At 42.9% G+C, this 19,375-nt stretch overlaps 1 protein-coding gene across 1 annotated transcript in view; it reads left to right on the top strand.

Moving 5' to 3' along the window:
• The window catches only part of PUM3 (pumilio RNA binding family member 3), a 45,975-nt gene extending 30,555 nt beyond the window's left edge, over positions 1 to 15,420 (top strand). The window contains exons 15-18 of the mRNA XM_025891457.2: positions 6,974 to 7,196; positions 8,761 to 8,848; positions 11,189 to 11,279; positions 15,133 to 15,420. Of these exons, the coding sequence (XP_025747242.1) occupies positions 6,974 to 7,196; positions 8,761 to 8,848; positions 11,189 to 11,279; positions 15,133 to 15,265 (535 nt within the window). The 3' untranslated portion in view covers positions 15,266 to 15,420. The remainder of the gene's footprint in view (positions 1 to 6,973; positions 7,197 to 8,760; positions 8,849 to 11,188; positions 11,280 to 15,132) is intronic.
• Positions 15,421 to 19,375: the final 3,955 nt, after the last annotated feature.

The raw sequence follows: 19,375 nt of genomic DNA, 5'->3' as shown, positions 1-19,375 counted from the left end.
TTTTCACTAAGCATTCTACCCTGTAGAGCCATCCATGTTGTTGCAGATGGCAAGCTCTCAATCTTTTTTTTTTTTATGGCTGAATGATATTCCATTATATGTATACTACCTCTTCTTTATCCATTCATCAATCAGTGGACACTTGTGTGCTGCCTTCGTAATTTGGCTGTCGTAAATAATGCTGCACTAAACATAAGGGTGCGTGTATCTTTTCAAATTAGTGTTTTCATATTCTTTGGGTAAATACCTAGTAATGGGATTACTGGGTCATAAGGTACTTCTATTTGTAATTTTTTGAGGAATGTCCCTACTGTTTCCCCACAGTGGCTGCCCCAGTTTGCGTTCCCACCAATAGTGCACAAGAGTTCCTTTTTCTCCACATCCTCACCAAAACTTGTTTCTCGTGTCATTGATCTTGACAGATATGAGGTAGTATCTCGTTGTGATTTTGATTTGCTCTTTCCTGACGATGAGTGATATTGAGCATCTTTTCATTTGTTGGCCATCCGGATGGCTTCTTTGGAGAAATGTCTATTCATATCTTCTGTCCATTTTTATTGTTTTTCTGGTGTTGAGTTGTGTAAGTTCTTTATATATTTTGGATACTAACCCATTATCAGATATGTCACTTGCAAATACCTTCTCTCACTCCGTAGGTTGTCTTAGTTTTATTGATTATTTCCTTTGCTGTGCAGAGCTTTTTTATTTTTAGTTTATTCTAGCTTTCCTTTCTCTTGCCTCAAGAGGCGTATCTAGAAAAAAGTTGCTACGGCCGATGTCAGAGAAATTACTGCCTATGTTTTGTTCTTGGATTTTTGTGATTTCGGGTCTTACGTTTAGGTCCTTAATCTATTTTGAGTTTATTTTTGTGTATGGTGTAAGAAAGTGGTCCAGCTTCGTTCTTTGGCATGCAGCTGTCCCGTTTTCCCAACACCTTTGTTGAAGAGACTGTTCTTTTCCCATTGCATATGCTTGCCTCACAATCCTTTGTTGAAGATTAATTGACCCTATAATTGTGGGTTTATTTCTGGGCTCTCTATTCTTTTTCATCGATCTATGTGTCTGTTTTTGTGTCAGTATCTTACTGTTTTGATTACTACAGCTTTGTAGCGTATCTTGAAATCTGGGATTGCGATACCTCCAGTTGTATTCTTTTTCAAGATTGCTTTGGCTATTCAGGGTCTTTTGTAGTTTCATGCAAATTTTAGGATTATTTGTTCAAGTTATGGGAAAAATGCTGTTGGTATTTTGATAGGGATTACATTACATCTGTAGATTGCTTTGGGTAGTATGGACATTTTCACAATATTTGTTCTTCCAGTTCATGAGCACAGACTATCTTTCCATTTGTGTCACCTTCAATTTCTTTCATCAGTGTTTTATAATTTTCAGAGTACAGGTCTTTCGTCTCCTTGTTTAAGTTTATTCCTATGTATTTTCTTCTTGTTGGTGCAATTGTAAATGGAATTGTTCTCTTAATCTTTCTATTACTTCATTATTAGTGTATAGAAATGCAACAGACTTCTGTATATTGACTTTGTATCCTGCAACCTTACTGAATTCATCTATCAGGTCTAGTAGTTTTTTGGTGGAGTCTTTAAGGTTTACTCAATAGAGCATCATGTCATCTGCAAATAGTGAACATTTTTCTTCTTCCTTATTTGGATTCCTTTTATTTCTTTATGTTGTCTCAGTGCAGTGGCTAGCACTTCCAGTACTCTGTTGAATAAAAGTAGTGAGAGTGGACATCCTTGTCTTGTTCCTGATCTTAGGGTAAAGCTCTCAGTTTTTCATCATTGAAGATGATGTTAGCCGTGGGTTTTTAATATATGGGCTTTATTATGTTGAGGTATGTTCCCTCTAAACCTACTTTGTTGAGGGTTTCTATCATGAATGGATGTTGTACTTTGTCAGATGCTTTTTCTGCATTTATTGAAAGGATCATATGGTTTTTATCCTTTCTCTTGTTTCTGTGTTGTATCATGTTGATTGATTTGTGAATATTGAACCACCCTTGCATCCCAAAAATAATTCCCACTAGATTGTGGAGGATGATTTTTTTTTAATGTGTTAATGGATTTGGTTTGCTAATATGTTATTGAGGATTTTTGCATCTGTGTTTATCAGAGGGATTGGCCTGTGATTTTTTTTTTTTTTTGTAGTTGCCTTTATCTGGTTTGGTGTCAGGGTAATTCTGGCCTTACAGAATGAATTTAGAAGCTTTCCTTCTATTTTTTGGAATAGTTTGAAAAGAATAGGTATTAACTCTTCATTAAATGTTTAGTAGAAATTCACCAGTGAAGCCATCTGGTCCTGGACTTTTGTGTGTTGGAAATTTTTTGATTACTCTTTCAGTTTCATTGCTGGTAGTCAGCCTGTTCAAATTTTCTATTTCTTCCGGTTTTAGTTTTGAGAGGTTATATGTTTCTGGGAATTTATCCATTTCTTATAGGTTGTCCAGTTTGTGGGCATTTAATTTTTCATAAGATCCTCTTGTAATCCTCTGTATTTCTGTAGTGTGGGTTGTTATTTCTCCTCTTTAATTTCCGATTTTTCTTATTTGAGCCCTCTCTTTTTTTGATGAGTGGCTTAACAGTTTACTAATTTGTTCATCTTTTCAAAGAATCAGTTCCTGGTCTCATTGATCTTTTTTTTCTTTTTTTTTTTTTTTTTTTAGTTTCTATTTTGTTTATATCTGTTCAGATTTTAGTATTTGCTCCCTTCTACTGGTTTGGGTTTTCTTTGTTCTTTTTTCTAGCTCTCTTAGGTGTAAGGTTAGATTGTCTTTTTGAGATGTTTCTTGCTTCTTGAGGCAGGTCAGTATTGCTTATATTTACCTCTTAGCACTGCTTTTGCTACATCCCAAAGATTGGGGATTGTTGTGTCTTCATTTTCATTTGTCTCCTAGCATTTTTTGATTTCTTCTTTGACCTCTTGGTTGACCCATTCATTGTTTAGTATCATGTTATTTAATCTCCATGTATTCGTGTTCTTTCCAGATTTTTTTCTTGTGGTTGATTCCTATTTTCATAGAATTGTGGTCAGAAAAGATACATAGTATGACTTGATTCTTTTTGAACTTGTTGAGACTTGTTTTGTGGCCTAATATGTGATCTATTCTGGAGAATATTCCATATGAACTTGAAAAGAATGTGTATTCTGCTCTTTTAGGATGGAATGTTCTGAATATATCTGCTAAATCCCTCTGGTGCAATGTGTCGTTCGTAGCCACTGTTTCCTTGTTGATTTTCTGTTCAGATGATCTGTCCATTGATGTAAGTGGGTCCCCTACTATTATTGTATTACTATCGATTACTTCCTTTATGTCTGTTATTAACCGCTTTATGTATTTGGGTGCTCCCACGTTGGGTGCATAGATATTTACAATTGTTATGTCTTCTTGTTGGATTGTCCCCTTAATAATTATTTAGTATCCTCATTTGTCTCTTGTTGCAGTCTTTGTTTTAAAGTCCATTTTGTTGGATATAAGCATTTCTACCCCAGCTGTCTTTTTACTTCCATTTCCGTGATGAATGTTTTTCCGTCCCTTCACTTGCATTGTGCATGTCTTTAAGTCTGAAGTGAGTCTTGTAGGCCATGTTTAGATGGGTCTTTTTTTGTACATCTGTCAACCTGTGTCTTTTGATTGGAGTGTTTAGTCCATATACATTCAAAGTACGTTTTGATGGATATGTACTTAATGCCTTTTGTTACTTGTTTTATGGTTTTTGTAGTTCTCGGTTCCTTTTCTTACTCTTTTCTTTCACAGTTTGTTAGCTTTGTTTAGTGATATACTTGGATTCCTTTTTCTTTATTCTGTTCATATCTATTACTGGTTTTTGAATTGTGGTTATCATTAGGTTTATATATGACATCTTATGCATATAGCAGTCTGTGTTAAGTTGATGGTCACTTAAGTTGGAACCCATTCTAAAAGCGCTAAATTTGATAGGTTTCCCCTCCCCCCTCTCATTTTAGGTGTGTGGTGTTATACTTTACATCCTTTTATTTTGTGACTCCCTTGACTGATTTTTATAGATTTACTTAATTTTCCTGCCTTTATGCTTCCTACTTTTCTTTTCTTTTTTTTTTTTTTTAAAGATTTTATTTATTATTTGACAGAGAGAGACACAGTGAGAGAGTGAACACAAGCAGGGGGAGCGAGAGAGGGAGAAGCAGGCCTCCCGCCGAGCAGGGAGCCCAATGTGGGGCTCGATCCCAGGACACTGGGACCATGACCCGAGCCGAAGGCAGACGCTTAACGACTGAGCCACCCAGGCGCCCCTGCTTCCTACTTTTCTTAATTCTGCTTATGGTCTTTCCTTTCCACTTAGAGTCCACTTTAACATTTCTTGTAGGCCTGGTTTAGTGGTGCTGAATTTCTTTAACTTCTGTTTGTCTGAGAAACTCTTTATCTCTCCTTCTATCCTGAATGATAACCTTGCTGAGTAGAGCATTCTTGGTTGTAGCTTTTTTTCTTTGAGCACTTTGAATATATCATGCCACTCTCTTCTGGCCTGTAAAGTTTCTACTGAAAAATCCACTGATAGCCTTAGGGATTTCCCTTGTATATAAATGTTTTCTTTTCTCTTCTGCTTTTAAAAGTCTCTCTTTATCACTACTTTTTGTCGTTTGAATTATTACTTGTCTTGGTGTGGATCTCCTTGGTTTGATTTTGCTGGGGGCTATCTGTACCTCCTGGATTTGGGTATTTTCTTTCTTTCCTAGATTTGGGAAATTTTAAGCTGTTATTTCTTCAAGTAAGTCTTCTGCCCCTTTTCTCTCTCTTCTTTTTCAGGGGTCCCTATAATGTGAATATTATTACACTTGATGATGTCACTGAATTCCTGTAAATCTATTTTCATTTTTTATTGTTTTTTTCTCCTGTTTCTCTCTCCTATTTCTCTCCTATTGATTGCTTTCCATCATCCTGTCCTCCAGGTCACTGATCTGTTCTGCTTCCTGTAGTCCACTACTTATTCCATCTAGTTTTTTTTTTTTTAATTTCAGTTACTATATTCTTCATGTCTGATTGTCTTTTTATTTTCTGTCTTTTTGTTGAGGGTCTCACTGAGGTCCTCCACTCTTTTCTCAAGTCCAGTGAGTATCTTTCTGACCATTACTATAAATTCTCTATCAGCGTATTAATTATCTTTGTTTCATTTATGTCTCTTGCTGATTTTGGTCCTGTTCTTTCATTTGAGACATACTCCTCTGTCTCCTCATTTTGTCTAACTCTCTGTGTCTGTTTCTGTGTGTTAGGAAAGTCAGCTATGTCTCCTGCTCTTGAAGGTAGTGTCCTTATGAAGAAGAGGTCCTGTAGTTTCCAGCAGTGCCGTGTCCCCTGTTCACCAGAACCTGGCACTCAGGGGTGTCTAGTATGTGTGTTGTGTGCACCCTACTATTGAGGCTGAGCCACTTTTTCCTTCATTCCAATTATGTGCAGTGGCTCTCTTTCCCTGTTGTGGGCAGGGACTGTGTTGTTCGTGGGCCGGGAAGGGGAGGGGGGCGCCTTGGACTTGATTTGTCAGACCAGGAGTTTGCCAGAGATGCAGTAGCACCGAACTGCAGTGCTGTCCCCTAAGAAGCTTTCGTTGGTGGGCAGGGCCTGCAGTCAGACCAGATATCTGCCTCTAGACACTGCTGGAGCTGCATTGGACTGGTGTGCGTGTGGTTGACACTCACTCTCCCCAGGGCAGGAGTTGCTTTGGAGTGGTGCTAGCCCCTGTCAGCTTGCAGAGCTGCTTTGGATGGTCTCTGGCCAGGGGTATTGGAGGGAGGTCTGCAAGAGAATGCCGTGTGGAGCATGTGGTGTTAGCAAGGTTTGCAGTGGTCTACTGTGGGAGGGGCCCTGGAGCAGAGGCCTAGTTGGAGGGGGTGTGTCCGCACAAGTGCTCAGGGCTGGGGCACGCTATTAGCAAATTGCGTGGAGAGTGTTGTCCTGGCACTGGTTCCCACAGGTGTTCATGTATCTTGGCTGGGGGACAGGGAAGGGGAATGACCCACTCTTCTTTGTTCCTGGAGAAGTCTCCCAAAGATCCCTGCCCCTCCATCACAGGCTGTGAGATTAGTAAACAGACTTCCCTCCCGCATATCCCAGATGCTTTTCAAACTGCTGGCTTCTACGCTGTGTCTCCACAGGGCTGTTTGTTGTGCTGTCTCCTTAAGGCAGGGACTCCCATTTCCTCTCACCCTCCCAGTTCCCCCAAGCCAAGCACACTGATTTTTTAAAGTTCCAGGTGTTAAGCCCCACTGATTGTAAGAACTCATGAAATTATGCCCTGCTGAATTTCAAAGCCAGATGTTATGGGGATTTGTCTTCCCCAAACAGGTACCCAGTGCATGGGATACCTGACATGAGGGCCTGTTTCCCTCCCTTTTCCACACCCACTGCACCCCTCCCTCCTATAGACAGTCCTGGAGGTCTTCACCCTTCCTATCCTCTTTGTTATGGCCTCTTTTCTACATTGAGCTATGGAGAGTCTGTTCTGCCAATCCTGTGGTCGTTCTCTGGGTTATTCACATTGATGTGGGCATTACCTAGTTGTATCCATGGGAGGAGGTGAGCCTAGGGTCTTCTTACTCCACCATCCTCCCCGGAAGTCGATTTCACTTTTAAGCTACTGGTATCACATAATGAAGTATTCTAGAGAGTAGAGTCCATAGAGTGGTCTAATCCTGTCTTATAATTTGTTGTTGCTGTTGTTTGGGTTTTTGATTGGTTTGGGCTGGTTTGGTATTATGTAAGTGCTTGTTCTGTGCCAGGCACTGTTCAGATGCGGGGGACACGAAGATGAAAAAGAGGTATCCCACCGTTAAATTGCTTATTACCTGCATACACAATAGAGACAGACAATTACGATAAGTTTGACACAGACTGTTTTAAGCCCTTAGAGGTTTTTGTGGTAATAAGATCATTGTATTTCCTTTGCCATTCATCTTACCCTAACGCCTCATTCCCCATTTCCGACAGTAAGAAGGATACAGTGGTCCGCCGACGAGAGCTCTTAGAGGCCATCTCTCCTGCTTTGTTAAGCTACCTGCAAGGACACGCCCAGGAACTGGTGCTGGATAAGTCTGCGTGTGTGTTGGTGTCCGACATTCTGGGAGCCGCCATCGGAGACGTTCAGCCTGCCATGAATGCCATTGCTGGCTTGGCAGCGGCAGCGCTCCAGCCAGGTGGCAGGGATGGAGAGGTAATGTGCTACTGCAAGACAGGTGGGAAGCGCCAGTGTCGCAAAAACCCCAGTCACTGAGAACATTGCTGTAAAGAGAATTTGAATGCTCATTGTCTCAACTCATCCCATACTGACAGCACATCTGATCATTGTGAATTCAAAATACAGTGCTGTTGCAGCACCCTCTTTTCTCAGAATCTTCCTGTGACTTCATATTACCTACACAGGAGGAGAAACAGAATCTTCTTAATGTGGCTCTCTGTTGTCCACAGTTGGCCCCAGACTGCCTTTCTAGCATCTTTCTGTGCTCTTGATTCTATTTTGAATTTGCTGTGGATTTTGGCACCTCTCTGCATTTGCACATGTTTCTTCCCTTAGCCTAGATGCTACCTGTGTCTCCATTTTGCTGTGCTGTCACTGTAGAAGGCCTCACTCAGCCTGCAAGGTGCCCGGAATCCTTCTCACGGAAGTCTTCCCCAGTTCCTTCTAATTGAAAAAGTCTGCTCTTTCTGATAGCTCCTGCCTTGTTATTTGGTCCTTGAGTAGTTCTGTCTTACATCTGAAGTTCATGGATTCACGTACCTGATTTGTGTGAGGCAGTGGTCGGCACCGTTACCCCCCACCAAGCTTACTGTTTTGTTGAGCACAATATTTAAATGAACATGTACACAGATAATTACGTAAGTTAGGATCGAGATGAGCACTGTGAGGGAAACTGTGGGACTGTATGAGAATGGGAGCCAGCCTGTCTGTAGGAAGGCTTCCCTGAAGCAGTGAAAGCTACGCCAAAACCAGAGAGTTGTGGCTCAGTAAAGAAAGGGAGAAAGAAGATTGTAGGCAGAGGGAAGAGCACGTGCAGCAGTCCGAAGGAAGAAGGGGCCTGGCACAGTTGAGAACAGAAGGCTTAGGTATTCAGGGTAGGAGATCAGCTGGCAGAGGAAAGAGAGGAGCAGAAGGCAGACCGGGCAGGGCCTTTGTCCTGCACTAGGTCGTAAGCTTGGCGAGCAGACACATGTGCGGAGCCTGCTGTGTCCTGATGTGGCCCACATCCCTTAGAGAAGCCCTGGACTTGCCCTCGTAGAGCAGAGCAGATTATCAAGCTGGGAAGATGTACGTATAATGAGTTTTCTCCCTAGGAGACTGAGCGTTGTCCCCCATGCTCCATAAGGAGAGATCCTAAGTATGTGGGACCAGCTGATATTTAAACATCATTCAGCACCAGCTTTCCGTGTTTCTCTGCTGTAACGTTTTGTCCCACAGATTTATTTGTACCTAAGAACTGCTCTTGCAACCTGAACGGTGGTTAGCGTGATCTTGAGACAGGCACCGTGCTGGTACCATTCAGCTGGGGGCTCCTGAAGCTGAGCCACAGTGCTTTTTAGTGGCTCCCTTGAACATCCGAGTGTCAGTCTGGGGATTAGACTAAATCGCTGGTCCCTTCGGGTATTCGTGGTCATTCTCTGTAAAGACCTCCTCAGCATTGCGGAACTTTCCACGTGGCCATGTCCTCACCTCTGCGAGGTAGAGAACAGATGGTAGGCCAGGGCGTGGCTAAAGACGGCTTTGTATGTTTTCCTTCCAGCTTCACGTTGCAGAGCATCCCGCAGGACATCTAGTTCTGAAGTGGTTAATAGAACAAGATGAGAAGATGAAGGAAAGTGGAAGAGAAGGTAGGCTGTAAAACTTGAACTTCTCCCATATCGTCTGTGGAATTTCCTAATCCCCGGCAGCCCTGAACTTGATGCCCGCCATTTATGTTCAGATGAAATTTGTTGAGTGTTTAGAAATGGTGTCTATGGACAAGATATGATTTAGTGCTTGCAGACAAGCTTTAGTAAATACTGGAAATTTATGTCCTGGAGTCCTTTCATTTCCTGTCTCTTCCCTACCCTCCCTCACTGCCTCTCCTCCCTTGCTACGTCAGACTTCTGACCTGGAGTGACCAGGGTCCTAAAATGCCATTCCGTTCCATGGCGGGGGTGGTAGCTGGGGCGGGGGGACATTTGTGAGTGTCACTACCCCAGTTGAAAAGCAGGATATCTATCTCTAGTTTGGAGGAAGGGATAAGCAAAAGAAAATTGTCCTCATCAGAATTTTGAACTGATGCCTGTTGGCATTGAAATACATGTGACCGCAGAGCAAGCCAGTCCTTGGCCTTTGTGGTCTTTCACAACCCTCCCAGCTGCTCTGTAGAAGCTCAGCTTTCAAGAGAAGGACAGCATCTTTTAATCGAATTGAAAAGTTGCATACCATTCCTTTCTCAGCCCCGTCTTTGAGCAGACCTCCTGTTACTAAATTCGAGCTCCATCCAGCATTTTAGCCACTAAGGAGATCTCCCCCCACTGAGTTCGAGCAGTTTGTGCTTTCTGTCATCGTGTCTGAAAAAAGGGACAGATCATGAATTTATGTCTTGAGGCAAGTTGCAGTCCTAATGGCTCGTGAGGCAATCGGTACAGTCAAGATGTCGCTTCTCCCTTTGCCTTTAAGAATAGAGACTCGGGGCTGTTGTTCACCACAAACTTGTGAAAGACAAAGCTTCTTGTAACAAATTTTGAAGAAAAAATAATGTATAGAATCCTCTTTTTCATTGTTAAGAAGTTGGTGCACAGTTGAGCTGAGTTCGTATTTAAAGAATTGTCTGGCTTGCTTTTAAAATCCAAAGAATGTTCTAGTGATAGTTTTCCTTAATTCAGTTAAACTGACAGCTCTAAAACACGCCTGTGTGGCCCTCATGTGCGTATCAGATTCATGCAGCACCAGACCACTGTGGCTGCCTTCATTATCTCTTGCTGTGTAACCAGCCACCTCAGAGCTTGGTAGTTCTCGAACAACATCAGATCAGAGTTTGGTGGAGCTTGGTTTTGCTCCGCTCACCGTCCTTTGGGGCTGCTATGCTTGGGGTTGGCGTGTCCATTTGGACGATGGCTGGCAGTGGCTCAGTCCGGCAGCCTTGGTCCCACTCCCGGGGCTGCTCAGGCTTCTTCACAACATGGTGGTTGGGTTTTAAGAGAAGAAAGCAGGTGCGCAGTGCTTTAATGATTTAGCCTCAGAAGTTATTGAATGTAACTCTTTCCACACTCTCTCGGTTAAGTCAGTCACAAAGGCCCACCAGAATTCAAAGGAAGACATTGATTCTACCTCTGGCTGCGCGGGGGGGGGGGGGGCAGCATTCTAGAAATATTGTTGTACTCACCTTTTGAAAACACTGTCTGCCTCACTAGCTGATTACGGTCCTTCCTTAACGTGTGCTGTGAAATGCTAAAATGCCATAGGCCTCTTGGCTTTTAAAGGGTCCTTACATTTGGGTCTCTTTGGATGAATTACACATGCTACCTACCCAAGGTGCTTGCCTTCAATATAGGTTTCCCACACGTCCATCTGCACCAGATCCTAGCTTTCAGAGTTTCCCCATTGTCCAAAATTAGTTACACTTAGATGGCACAGTGAATTGAAGGTGATATACCAAGAACTTGGGAATCTGATAATAACATATGAAATAATAAAAGGTAAATAATATTTTTGATGGGTGAATGTCCAGCTTTGTGGAGAGAAATTACCAGGTGTTAGCCGGAACACCACCTGACCGCTAGTGTTGTTCATGGCACCTTCCAAGTGAGCATTTTTCACAAGGGAGACCTTGATTCCATCCAGACATGCTACTTACTGTCAAACATTGACTCCCTGCATACCTTTCAGGTCAGAGTTAAATCATTAAAGAGTACAAAGAGATGTAAACACAAGCAAGTGAGCATTTTATAAGAATTCATTGTTTGTCTTGAGTAATTACTGCTAAACACAGTTTAAGACTCAGACCAGAGTTGAAAGAAATGGCTGTATTAAAAAGACATTAAATAAATTGGAGCTGGAACTTTTAGTGTTAAGGGAGGTTGAGTGAGAACTTTTTATGCACTTGTTTATTAAAATATGTTTGCAGACTTAAGGGCTCTAGGGATAGAGATGGGGAGTTTAAATCTTGTATGGTGTTCACTGAGTTTCAGCATATTTTTCAGGTTGTTTTGCAAAAACACTTGTTGAGCACGTTGGTATGAAGAACCTGAAGTCCTGGGCTAATGTAAACCGTGGTGCCATTATTCTTTCTAGGTATGTATGATGTGCGCCTTTCTACGCAGGGCCCCCCTCCTGAATGCCTATTCACGCAGAAGGTGCTTCCTTCTCCTTCTTTCTCGGTTCCGATCTTTGTTCCTAATCGTTCACAGTCACTCAGGGTCTAGACAAGTGTACCAAATAGAGAGAACCAGGCCTAACTTTTCCAGTCAGTCCTTACTCATCTGCCCTCTTCTGGATTCAAGGATTGTAAAGTTGTGACATTCACAAGGTCTCATTTGGTTGTTTTACCCCATTCATGGTTTCAACCAAAATATAATTGTATTCTCTCTCTCTCTCTGTCTCTCTCCCACTCTCAGGAAAGCTCTTTACATATGACTAATTTATAGAGATCCCTTTCACTACCTCCTTTTCCCCCCAGATTATGGAGCCCTCCAACACCCGGTTATTATAAATTATATAATTCATAGGACTTGCCAAGCATATGTGTTCTGGCGCTTTATTTTTGCCATTATTAATTACTTATCTCAAAAAAAGAGATCTGTACCAACTGGTTCACCTAATGCACTTAACATTTGTTTGGCTTAAAATAAACATTATGAAATAATAAGCCATTAGTTCAGCTAATATCACAATTCCTAACTTGGTCCTCCTTCCTGTAAGCCTATTGCAACCCATTTCCACCATCCTGAGAGACAGATGCAGAAGAGACCACATCACTTTTTGTTTTGTTTTTTTTTTCCTCTTCAAAATGTTGTTTTATTATTATTACCACCTTTTGATCTCCTTTACACCTATCCACACCTTCCCCCGGACCCTCCCCCAAACACACATACTTCCTGCCTCTGGCAACTACCAGTCTCTTCTCTATATTTATGAGCTTGGTTGGTTTTGGTTTTTTGGGGTTTTTTTGTTTTGTTTTCTTCTGTTTTGTTTTTCATTAGATTCCACATATAAGAGGGGCACCTGGGTGGCTCATTTGGTTAAGCACCTGCCTTCAGCTCAGATCGTGATCCTGGGGCCCTGGGATCGAGCCCCATGTTGGGCTCCCTGCTCCGCAGGGAGTCTGTCTCTTTCCCTCTGTCCCTCCCCGCGCTCATGTTCTCTGTCTCTCTCAAATAAATAATATTTTTAAAAAAAAATTCCACATATAAAGAGAGATCATACAATATTTGTATTATTTGATGGTCTCACCATGTTTATGGTTTTGACCAAAATTGTAACTGCGTTCTTTTTAATGGATTAGCCTTGTCCCTATGAAAACTGTGACAGAGTTGCTTTTTAAATCATGACTGACTTTACATGCAATTTTCTTTTGTGATTTCCACGTATTCTTAAAAGGATTCTAGAGGCATTTGCTAGTGAAGTCTGCAAGCTAATTGTTTATTTCTAATTAAAATGGTAGAAAAATGATGATTTGTGAATCACGGCATGCGCTCTGCTTGTTTATTATTCTCCAGACAGAGTTATGTAGAGTTTATAATTCACAGGTCATTGAAACTTCAACTTCCATGTGTTCTATTTCTGGATGCGAAACCCTTCTATTGACAACATCCATTTAAAATAGATTTGTTTGTGAAGCAATCACTGTTGATTTTTTTTTCCCCTGCTGTGTTACCGAGGTTTGGAAAAAGAGATACCAATCTTAAATTTGAATTTCCCACAGTGTTTCACGTACAACAAGCCATGCAATTTAATCTACATTGTTTGTAAATGTTACAAGTCTTTATTCAGTATATAATTTGACTTGGAACACATAGACTCACAGATACACTCGGGCATTCATTTCTTTGGGTAGATCAGGATCTCCAAATATGTGGGTGGTGCAGATCATTTTGTTCATTTCTCATTGAAATTAGCTAATTTTCCAGTTGATGTTGAATAGTCAGAATCCTTTAGCTGAAACATGGATGTATTTAATGTGAAGTTTTTTACCAGGCATTTAGAGTGATAACATGTACTACTGACATATCCTTTCATTAACACTCAGTTAACTAAAAATTTCAGCCATGCCATGCAATTAATTTGTAGAGCTTGCTCATTGATCATAGCTCCGTTTGGGTGGATTTCAAACATCAGAAGGCTATTGCAGGTTTATTATGGAACACTACTTAGAGGTGGACCACTGGTATTTGAGGTTCTGAAGGGAAGTTGAACTACGGATGACTTAATACTTGATTAATACAATAATCAGTGTTATGTGGTTTTAGAATACTGTCACGTGCTTGACTTGTTTGGTAAAATTCTCTGCTTATTTATATTTTACTTCAAACTCATGCAGTGTTTTTCCCCTGTAAATCTTTTTTACAATAAGTGAAAAGGCATCCTGGGTAAAAAAAAAAAAAAAAAAAGAGAGTTTCAGCCTTGTATGCAGTCTGAAAAATGACTCAGGGAAACAGAATTCTCTAGCATTTAGAGCATCATGGGCTCTAGGCTCACTGCCTGGGTTCTAGTCCCAGCTCACTGTGTGGTCTTGGGCAAATTATTCAGCTGTTCTGAAACTTAGTTTTTTTGGTTAGAAAACTGGATTTGGGATCATCACAAGTCGTTGTGCAGACTGCATGAGATGGTGGATATACCGTGCTTAGCATTACGTCCAGTGCGTGTGTCCAACAAATACTAACCTTTATTACTGCTGTGCATTATGTCACTATGTGCTTAGCCAGTACAGAAAATAAAAACTGCCTGGTGAGTCACAAACCTGTTAAAAGGGACTTGTAACAACGTTCTCGGCTTTGCAGGTGGCAGGCTGTACTTGTTGCTTGTCTCCCACAAACAGCAGGATGCTGCCTGGTGCTGCTAACTCACCCTCCTCTCTGTGCACGTGATGGAAGGTCTTAGGACCAGGGACTTTGGGAAATGCCATGTGATTTGGTTCTAGGAGGCGTTTCAGAGGTCAGCATTAAAATGTGGTCGTGAAGATGGGGGAAACCAGGAGACTCAGCCCTGGCATTCTACAGTCAGGCCCCTGTGTCCCAGCCCCTGTTTAAAGAGAAAGGGACCTTCCTGTTACCAGCCTGCAGGACTCCACTGGACTCCATTCACTTGTGGAGATAGTGCTTTCTAGCAAGGTTTCAGAAAGCGGAGCTGAATTGTTTATTTGTTTTAATGGCTCACGTTTATTGAGTGCTTACTAAGGGTCAGGCTCTGTGTGGTTGCTTTAGGTATGAGATCATCTGAGCCTCAAAAACGCTCTGAGATAGAAGGTGGGTTGTGTTGCTGATCCCATTCATAGGCAGGAAACAGTCTTAGAGAATTCAAATAGCATGCTCCTGCTTGTACAATTACTGAGTGGCAGAGGTAGATTTCACATCCAGGCCATTAGGCTCCAAGGTAAAGCTGCTTACCCCTTCCCATGTTTTAGCTACAGAGTTGAGGAGGCTGACTCTTCCCTGCTTCCCTGGCGGGCCCTCCGCCTTCCCTTTGCACCCCTCCGCTCCCGCTCGTTTGGTCACATGGCACTTCTTGGCCATCTGCTCTGCACGTGTGCTGCCACGAAATCAAGAAATAAAACCCAAGGTTTCTGTTCTTGAGTTCATCTGGGTGGGGAAGGGAAGATAGAATACATGCAGGAAATACTTCTAAGACAGGGTGTTAATCACAGTGAATGTTGGACCAATCCTGTACAGAGCGGAGTTGCTCCTACATGGGAGCAACTCCCCCAGCAAGATTAGAAAAGGTTTCCTGTTGATGTGGTTTCAGAACGTAGGCTACCAGCCCCTATCATTCAGCTGGAGAATTCAAAAGATGTACTACTTATAATTACAAGACTTGGCTCACAAATCAGTGAATTGTTTATACCTTGTGTGGTGATAGTAATTGCAGATGATTAGGGGGTTTTTATGAAACATGATTTTTTTGTTTATTAATCTTTGTCTTCTCTCTTCAGCCTCCTCCAGAGTTCCGATCAAGAAGTTGCACACAAAGTCAAGGCTGGACTGAAAGGCCTCATTCCAGCACTGGAAAAAAACAAAAACACCAGCAAAGGAATAGAAATGCTACTTGAAAAACTGGCCGCATAGTGGACCCAGTTAAGAACAAGAGAGAATCATTTTTCCTGTCCTCTTTCCCAGTGTGGAGAGGTCGGGCTCAGGTCCACCTCCCTGGGAATCTGGGTGCTCTGTATAGGTTTCTTTTTTGTATAAGAGGTCTATTTATAAAACAATTTCTAAAAATGGTCTTTTTTTTTTTTTTTTTTTAATCCCAGCCAAGTCTTCTATCATACTGAGTAGTGAGCAGATCAGATGTGAGGCGGTAATGTAAGATTTTAACCGTCCTAGACAGTGGGACCAACCAAATACATACCACGTAGGAGCCTGAGTTGATTCAAGAGAGACGACGTCTTCAGAAGCAGTAGTCTGAGAAGGCTTCATGGAGGAGGTGGGGCTTGGGGACCTTGAAGGAAGGCAGGGCTTAGCAAGAAGGAGCCCAGGGTAGTCTGTGGTGGGGCAGAGGTGAAAGTGAATATTTTGCTTGGGGGAACTTCCGGTAACCTTGGGGCCTTGAGGGCTACAGAGAGGGGGATACCCTGCAGCCAGAGCAGCCGCCTTCCCCGCTGCCTTAGGGATTGGGTTCCGGGTTAGATTTTGTTTGAAAGGCCCTGGGTAAGGAAAGGCTCCTAGGGGGACATACGCTACAGAAATGAGGGCATCACCGTGGTAGCGGTGTTAAGATGAAGGTCACTGGGAGAATCTCCCTATCTCTGGAGCGGGGCCTTCCAAGGAGATAACCCCCTGTGATAACACTTTCTCCCTTGAGACTTTGCCTGAAATAGTTGAAGCCTTTACAGGGTCTTCTTTAGAAGAAAGGAGATGCACATTTGTTAATAGTGCTGCAGAAGTTTAAGTGTGAGGAGGATGTTTGAATTTTCAAACTGTGCTTGGTGGTCAGCAGTCCAGTGTGGAAGGGTTGGGAGACTCCTCAGGGCCCCTGTAGCCCCCACCTGCTTGGACTCTAAGCCTCGGGACTTTCTCTAGCCCGTGGGACAGGACGCCCGTCTGCCCCTGCTCTCCACCTGCTGGAGAACTGTGCCTTGTTGAACCAGACTGCGCGGCCCAAGTCCACCCCCCACATACAAGATGCTGGCATCCCTTCCTCCCCCCTCTTCTGCGGGGAACATGGAACCTACCCAGGGAACAGAAGAGCTGATACCTGTAACTGGGCTTTGCTTGGAGCCTCAGGCTGGAGGTGGGTTGGGGTGAGGAGGTGAATGGGGGAAAGGCCACATCAGAGCTTGCTTTTGTTTGACGAATAGATTGTGAGTGTGCCATATAAAGGGCGTGTTCAGAAAGCGGAGAAAAAGCCCTACTATTTGTTCCATCTAGGAGACTAAACAAAGTACCATACATCATTTTAAAATTGGAGCAGAACCAAAGCAGCAGCCCTTCCTCCGCACCCCTGCTTTGCCCCACCCACCCAGAAGTAAGGACTTCCAGTTCTTTTCAGCTCTGCTTAGTTTGTAAATGCAGATGTGGGTTTTTGTTGGGTTTTTTTGTTTGTTTGTTTGATCTGTTAGTTGTAGGCATTTTCTTTTGACTTCTGTTATAGGAAAATATAGATTAAGACTTTTCACTGCCCTGGGGGGCACCTGGGTGGCTCAGTCGGTTAAGCATCTGCCTTCGGCTCAGGTCATGATCTCAGGGTCCTGGGATCGAGCTCCGGAGCCCCACATCGGGCTCCTTGCTCAGCAGGAGGTCTGCTTTTCACTCTCCCCCCTGCCCCTCCCTCCCACTCCTGCTCTCAGTCTCTCTCCAATAAATAAATATCTTTAAGTCATTGGTGGATTTTAAGGAGCCTGGCCAGTGAACCTTGGAAGTGGTGTTCCTGGGAAAGGTTTCTTAGACCACAGACCCCCCAGGAAGAGTCCCTCTCCTGCCCACCAACCTTAAATGTGCTGACGATGCTTTGAGCTGGTGCAGTCTTGCGGCCGTGGTAGAAGAGAGTGTGCTGATTGACGGCTGAGCCAAAGGTGGGAAGTCGAGCTGCGGGTAAATCAACACCTGGAGTTGTCCTGCTGGATGTGCGGTTAGGTGAGACAGTAAGCCCATTTATCAGGCCGTTTTGAATTGGATCTTGAGAAACTGGCAGCCGAAAGTGTGCTGACCTGACTATCTCTGAATCTTAATTTACACACTAACACATTGAGTCAACTGGCATTCCTGTTTTTCCCTTAAACAACCTTCCTGGAGCCAGCTGGCTTTCTGGATGTCCTGAGGAACTGCGGTACAACCACCACCATCATCCTGGGCTTTCCCTCCATTTCTCCTATGGAAAGCCCATTTCCAGGACCCCATACATTTCTCTTTCTTATTTAACACTCTCTTGAATGAGGCACAATCTGTAATAACCTCCAATGAAAGAATGCAGATAAAATTTTAAAGTCCACATGTCTTCATTCACACCCTTTCACACCTAGGTACCTAGTTTAGCTGGATATAGAATTCTGGTTTGAAATTAATTTTGCCTCAGAATTTTAAGGACATTGGTCAATATTTTCTTTGATGTAGAGTTGCTATGGAAGCCGAACGCCATCCTTATTCTCAGTTTTTTTGATATGTGGACTTTTGCAGGGGGCAGGGCTTCTGGGGGAGGTTAGCACTGTTTCTGATCCCCAGCTGCCTTATCTTGCAGGAAACTGTGTGTTGGTATATGACACATGTCTGTTTTCCATGCTTCATGCTGGGCGCTTGGCAACGTTGTAGAAGACTTAGGCTCTTCCATTCTGGGAGTTGCATTATTCCTCTGACTTTTTTTTTTTTTTCCCCTGTTTCATTCTTATTTGGAAGTCCTGTTAACTGTGATTTTGAGTGCTTGGTTTGATCCTCTAATTTTTACTTCTTGGGCTTTGGCTTTTTGCTTTGCCCAGAAATGAGTGACATATTTCCTCTGCTTCCTCCACCAGCCCTTCCACGGAAGTGTCCTTTTTTTGTGCCTTGGATGTGCTTATGTTTCGGGATGTTGTCTTTTATGTTTATTTTACTTCATTGTGTTTTACTTTGCTTTGTCTCTCGAGACTGTTATCTGCTCTTTGTTTATCTTGGTCTCTGTCCTGTGTTTGAGGCTTTCCTAGAGAGATCTTTGGCTCTCCCTCTATATTTCAGACACTGGCAACTGATGAGAAAGGGGCAGGTGTTTACCTCTTCTCTCCTGCAGAGGGTTCACTGCACAGGTGTGGAAGCTGCTGTTTCACCAAAGCCCTCCAGATGTCAGGATCTGTTGGCCTTTCATCTGGGGCCTTTCAGTGCCTCTGGAGAGAGTCCACCCGGCAGCCAGTATTCTGGCTGCTCAGCACTCAGGGCGCAGATTTGAGTTAACCCAGCGACTTACAGTAAGGAGAGCGCCTCTCCCTCATGCTGTCTCGTTCCTGGGCCCCGAACCTGGAATAATTGAACCCGTGTAAGTCCAGAAAATACACTGTCGGCCTTCTGCCAAGATACAGAGTGGTAGTAAACCAGTTTGGGGCAGTCCCTGTTTTCCACCCCAGGCATCTCCGCAGTACTTAGAACCTCACACTGCCAGCATTTTGTATCTATCGTAGTGAGAATTCGCTTGCTCCCCACATGCACTTGGCATTCACCTTTCTCTGCCCTGCCTCTTTCTTCACTGCTTTCTGTTTTTCCAGATTATTTGTTGCTAGTGCTCACTCACCGATAGCTTTTCTCCTCTTTACTCTGTTCTTGTGAGTTTGGACCATTTTTATTCTTAGCAGAAATCTACAAATGGTTTTAATCAAACCTAAAGCATCCGGGCTGGCGGAAGGGTTTATTTTCCACAGAGAGAGCTTGATTTGAGAATGTCTTTAATTTCCAAATAGAGCTTTTTGCAGTTCTCAGATTGCACCAACCCCATGCTTTTCCCTGGAATCAGACGTTGCCTACAGGGAAGGAAGAACCTTGTTTTCCTTTTAAGCCTGGGGTGCTGTGCGTTTGCATAATGGAATAAGGACTCTTGCAGGAAATGGCTTCCTGCATGCTCACTCTCAGAGGGTTGGCTCTTACATGAGATGGCACTTGTCTTACTATTTTCAAAGAAGTTTTGAAAAGATTACATCTTACAAGTCTTGGAAAGATGAGGGTGTTTGTGTATTTTTAGAATAAGCACAAATTCTCAAAAACAGCAGTTAATACTGAGCC

This window comes from Callorhinus ursinus, unplaced genomic scaffold (assembly GCF_003265705.2).
Source record: "Callorhinus ursinus isolate GAN/ISIS: 27379988/994484 unplaced genomic scaffold, GSC_fseal_2.0 scaffold28, whole genome shotgun sequence".
Classification (NCBI taxonomy): Eukaryota; Metazoa; Chordata; class Mammalia; order Carnivora; family Otariidae; genus Callorhinus; species Callorhinus ursinus.
Note: the sequence above shows the minus strand (reverse complement) of the source record. Positions and strands in the feature narration are given on the sequence as shown.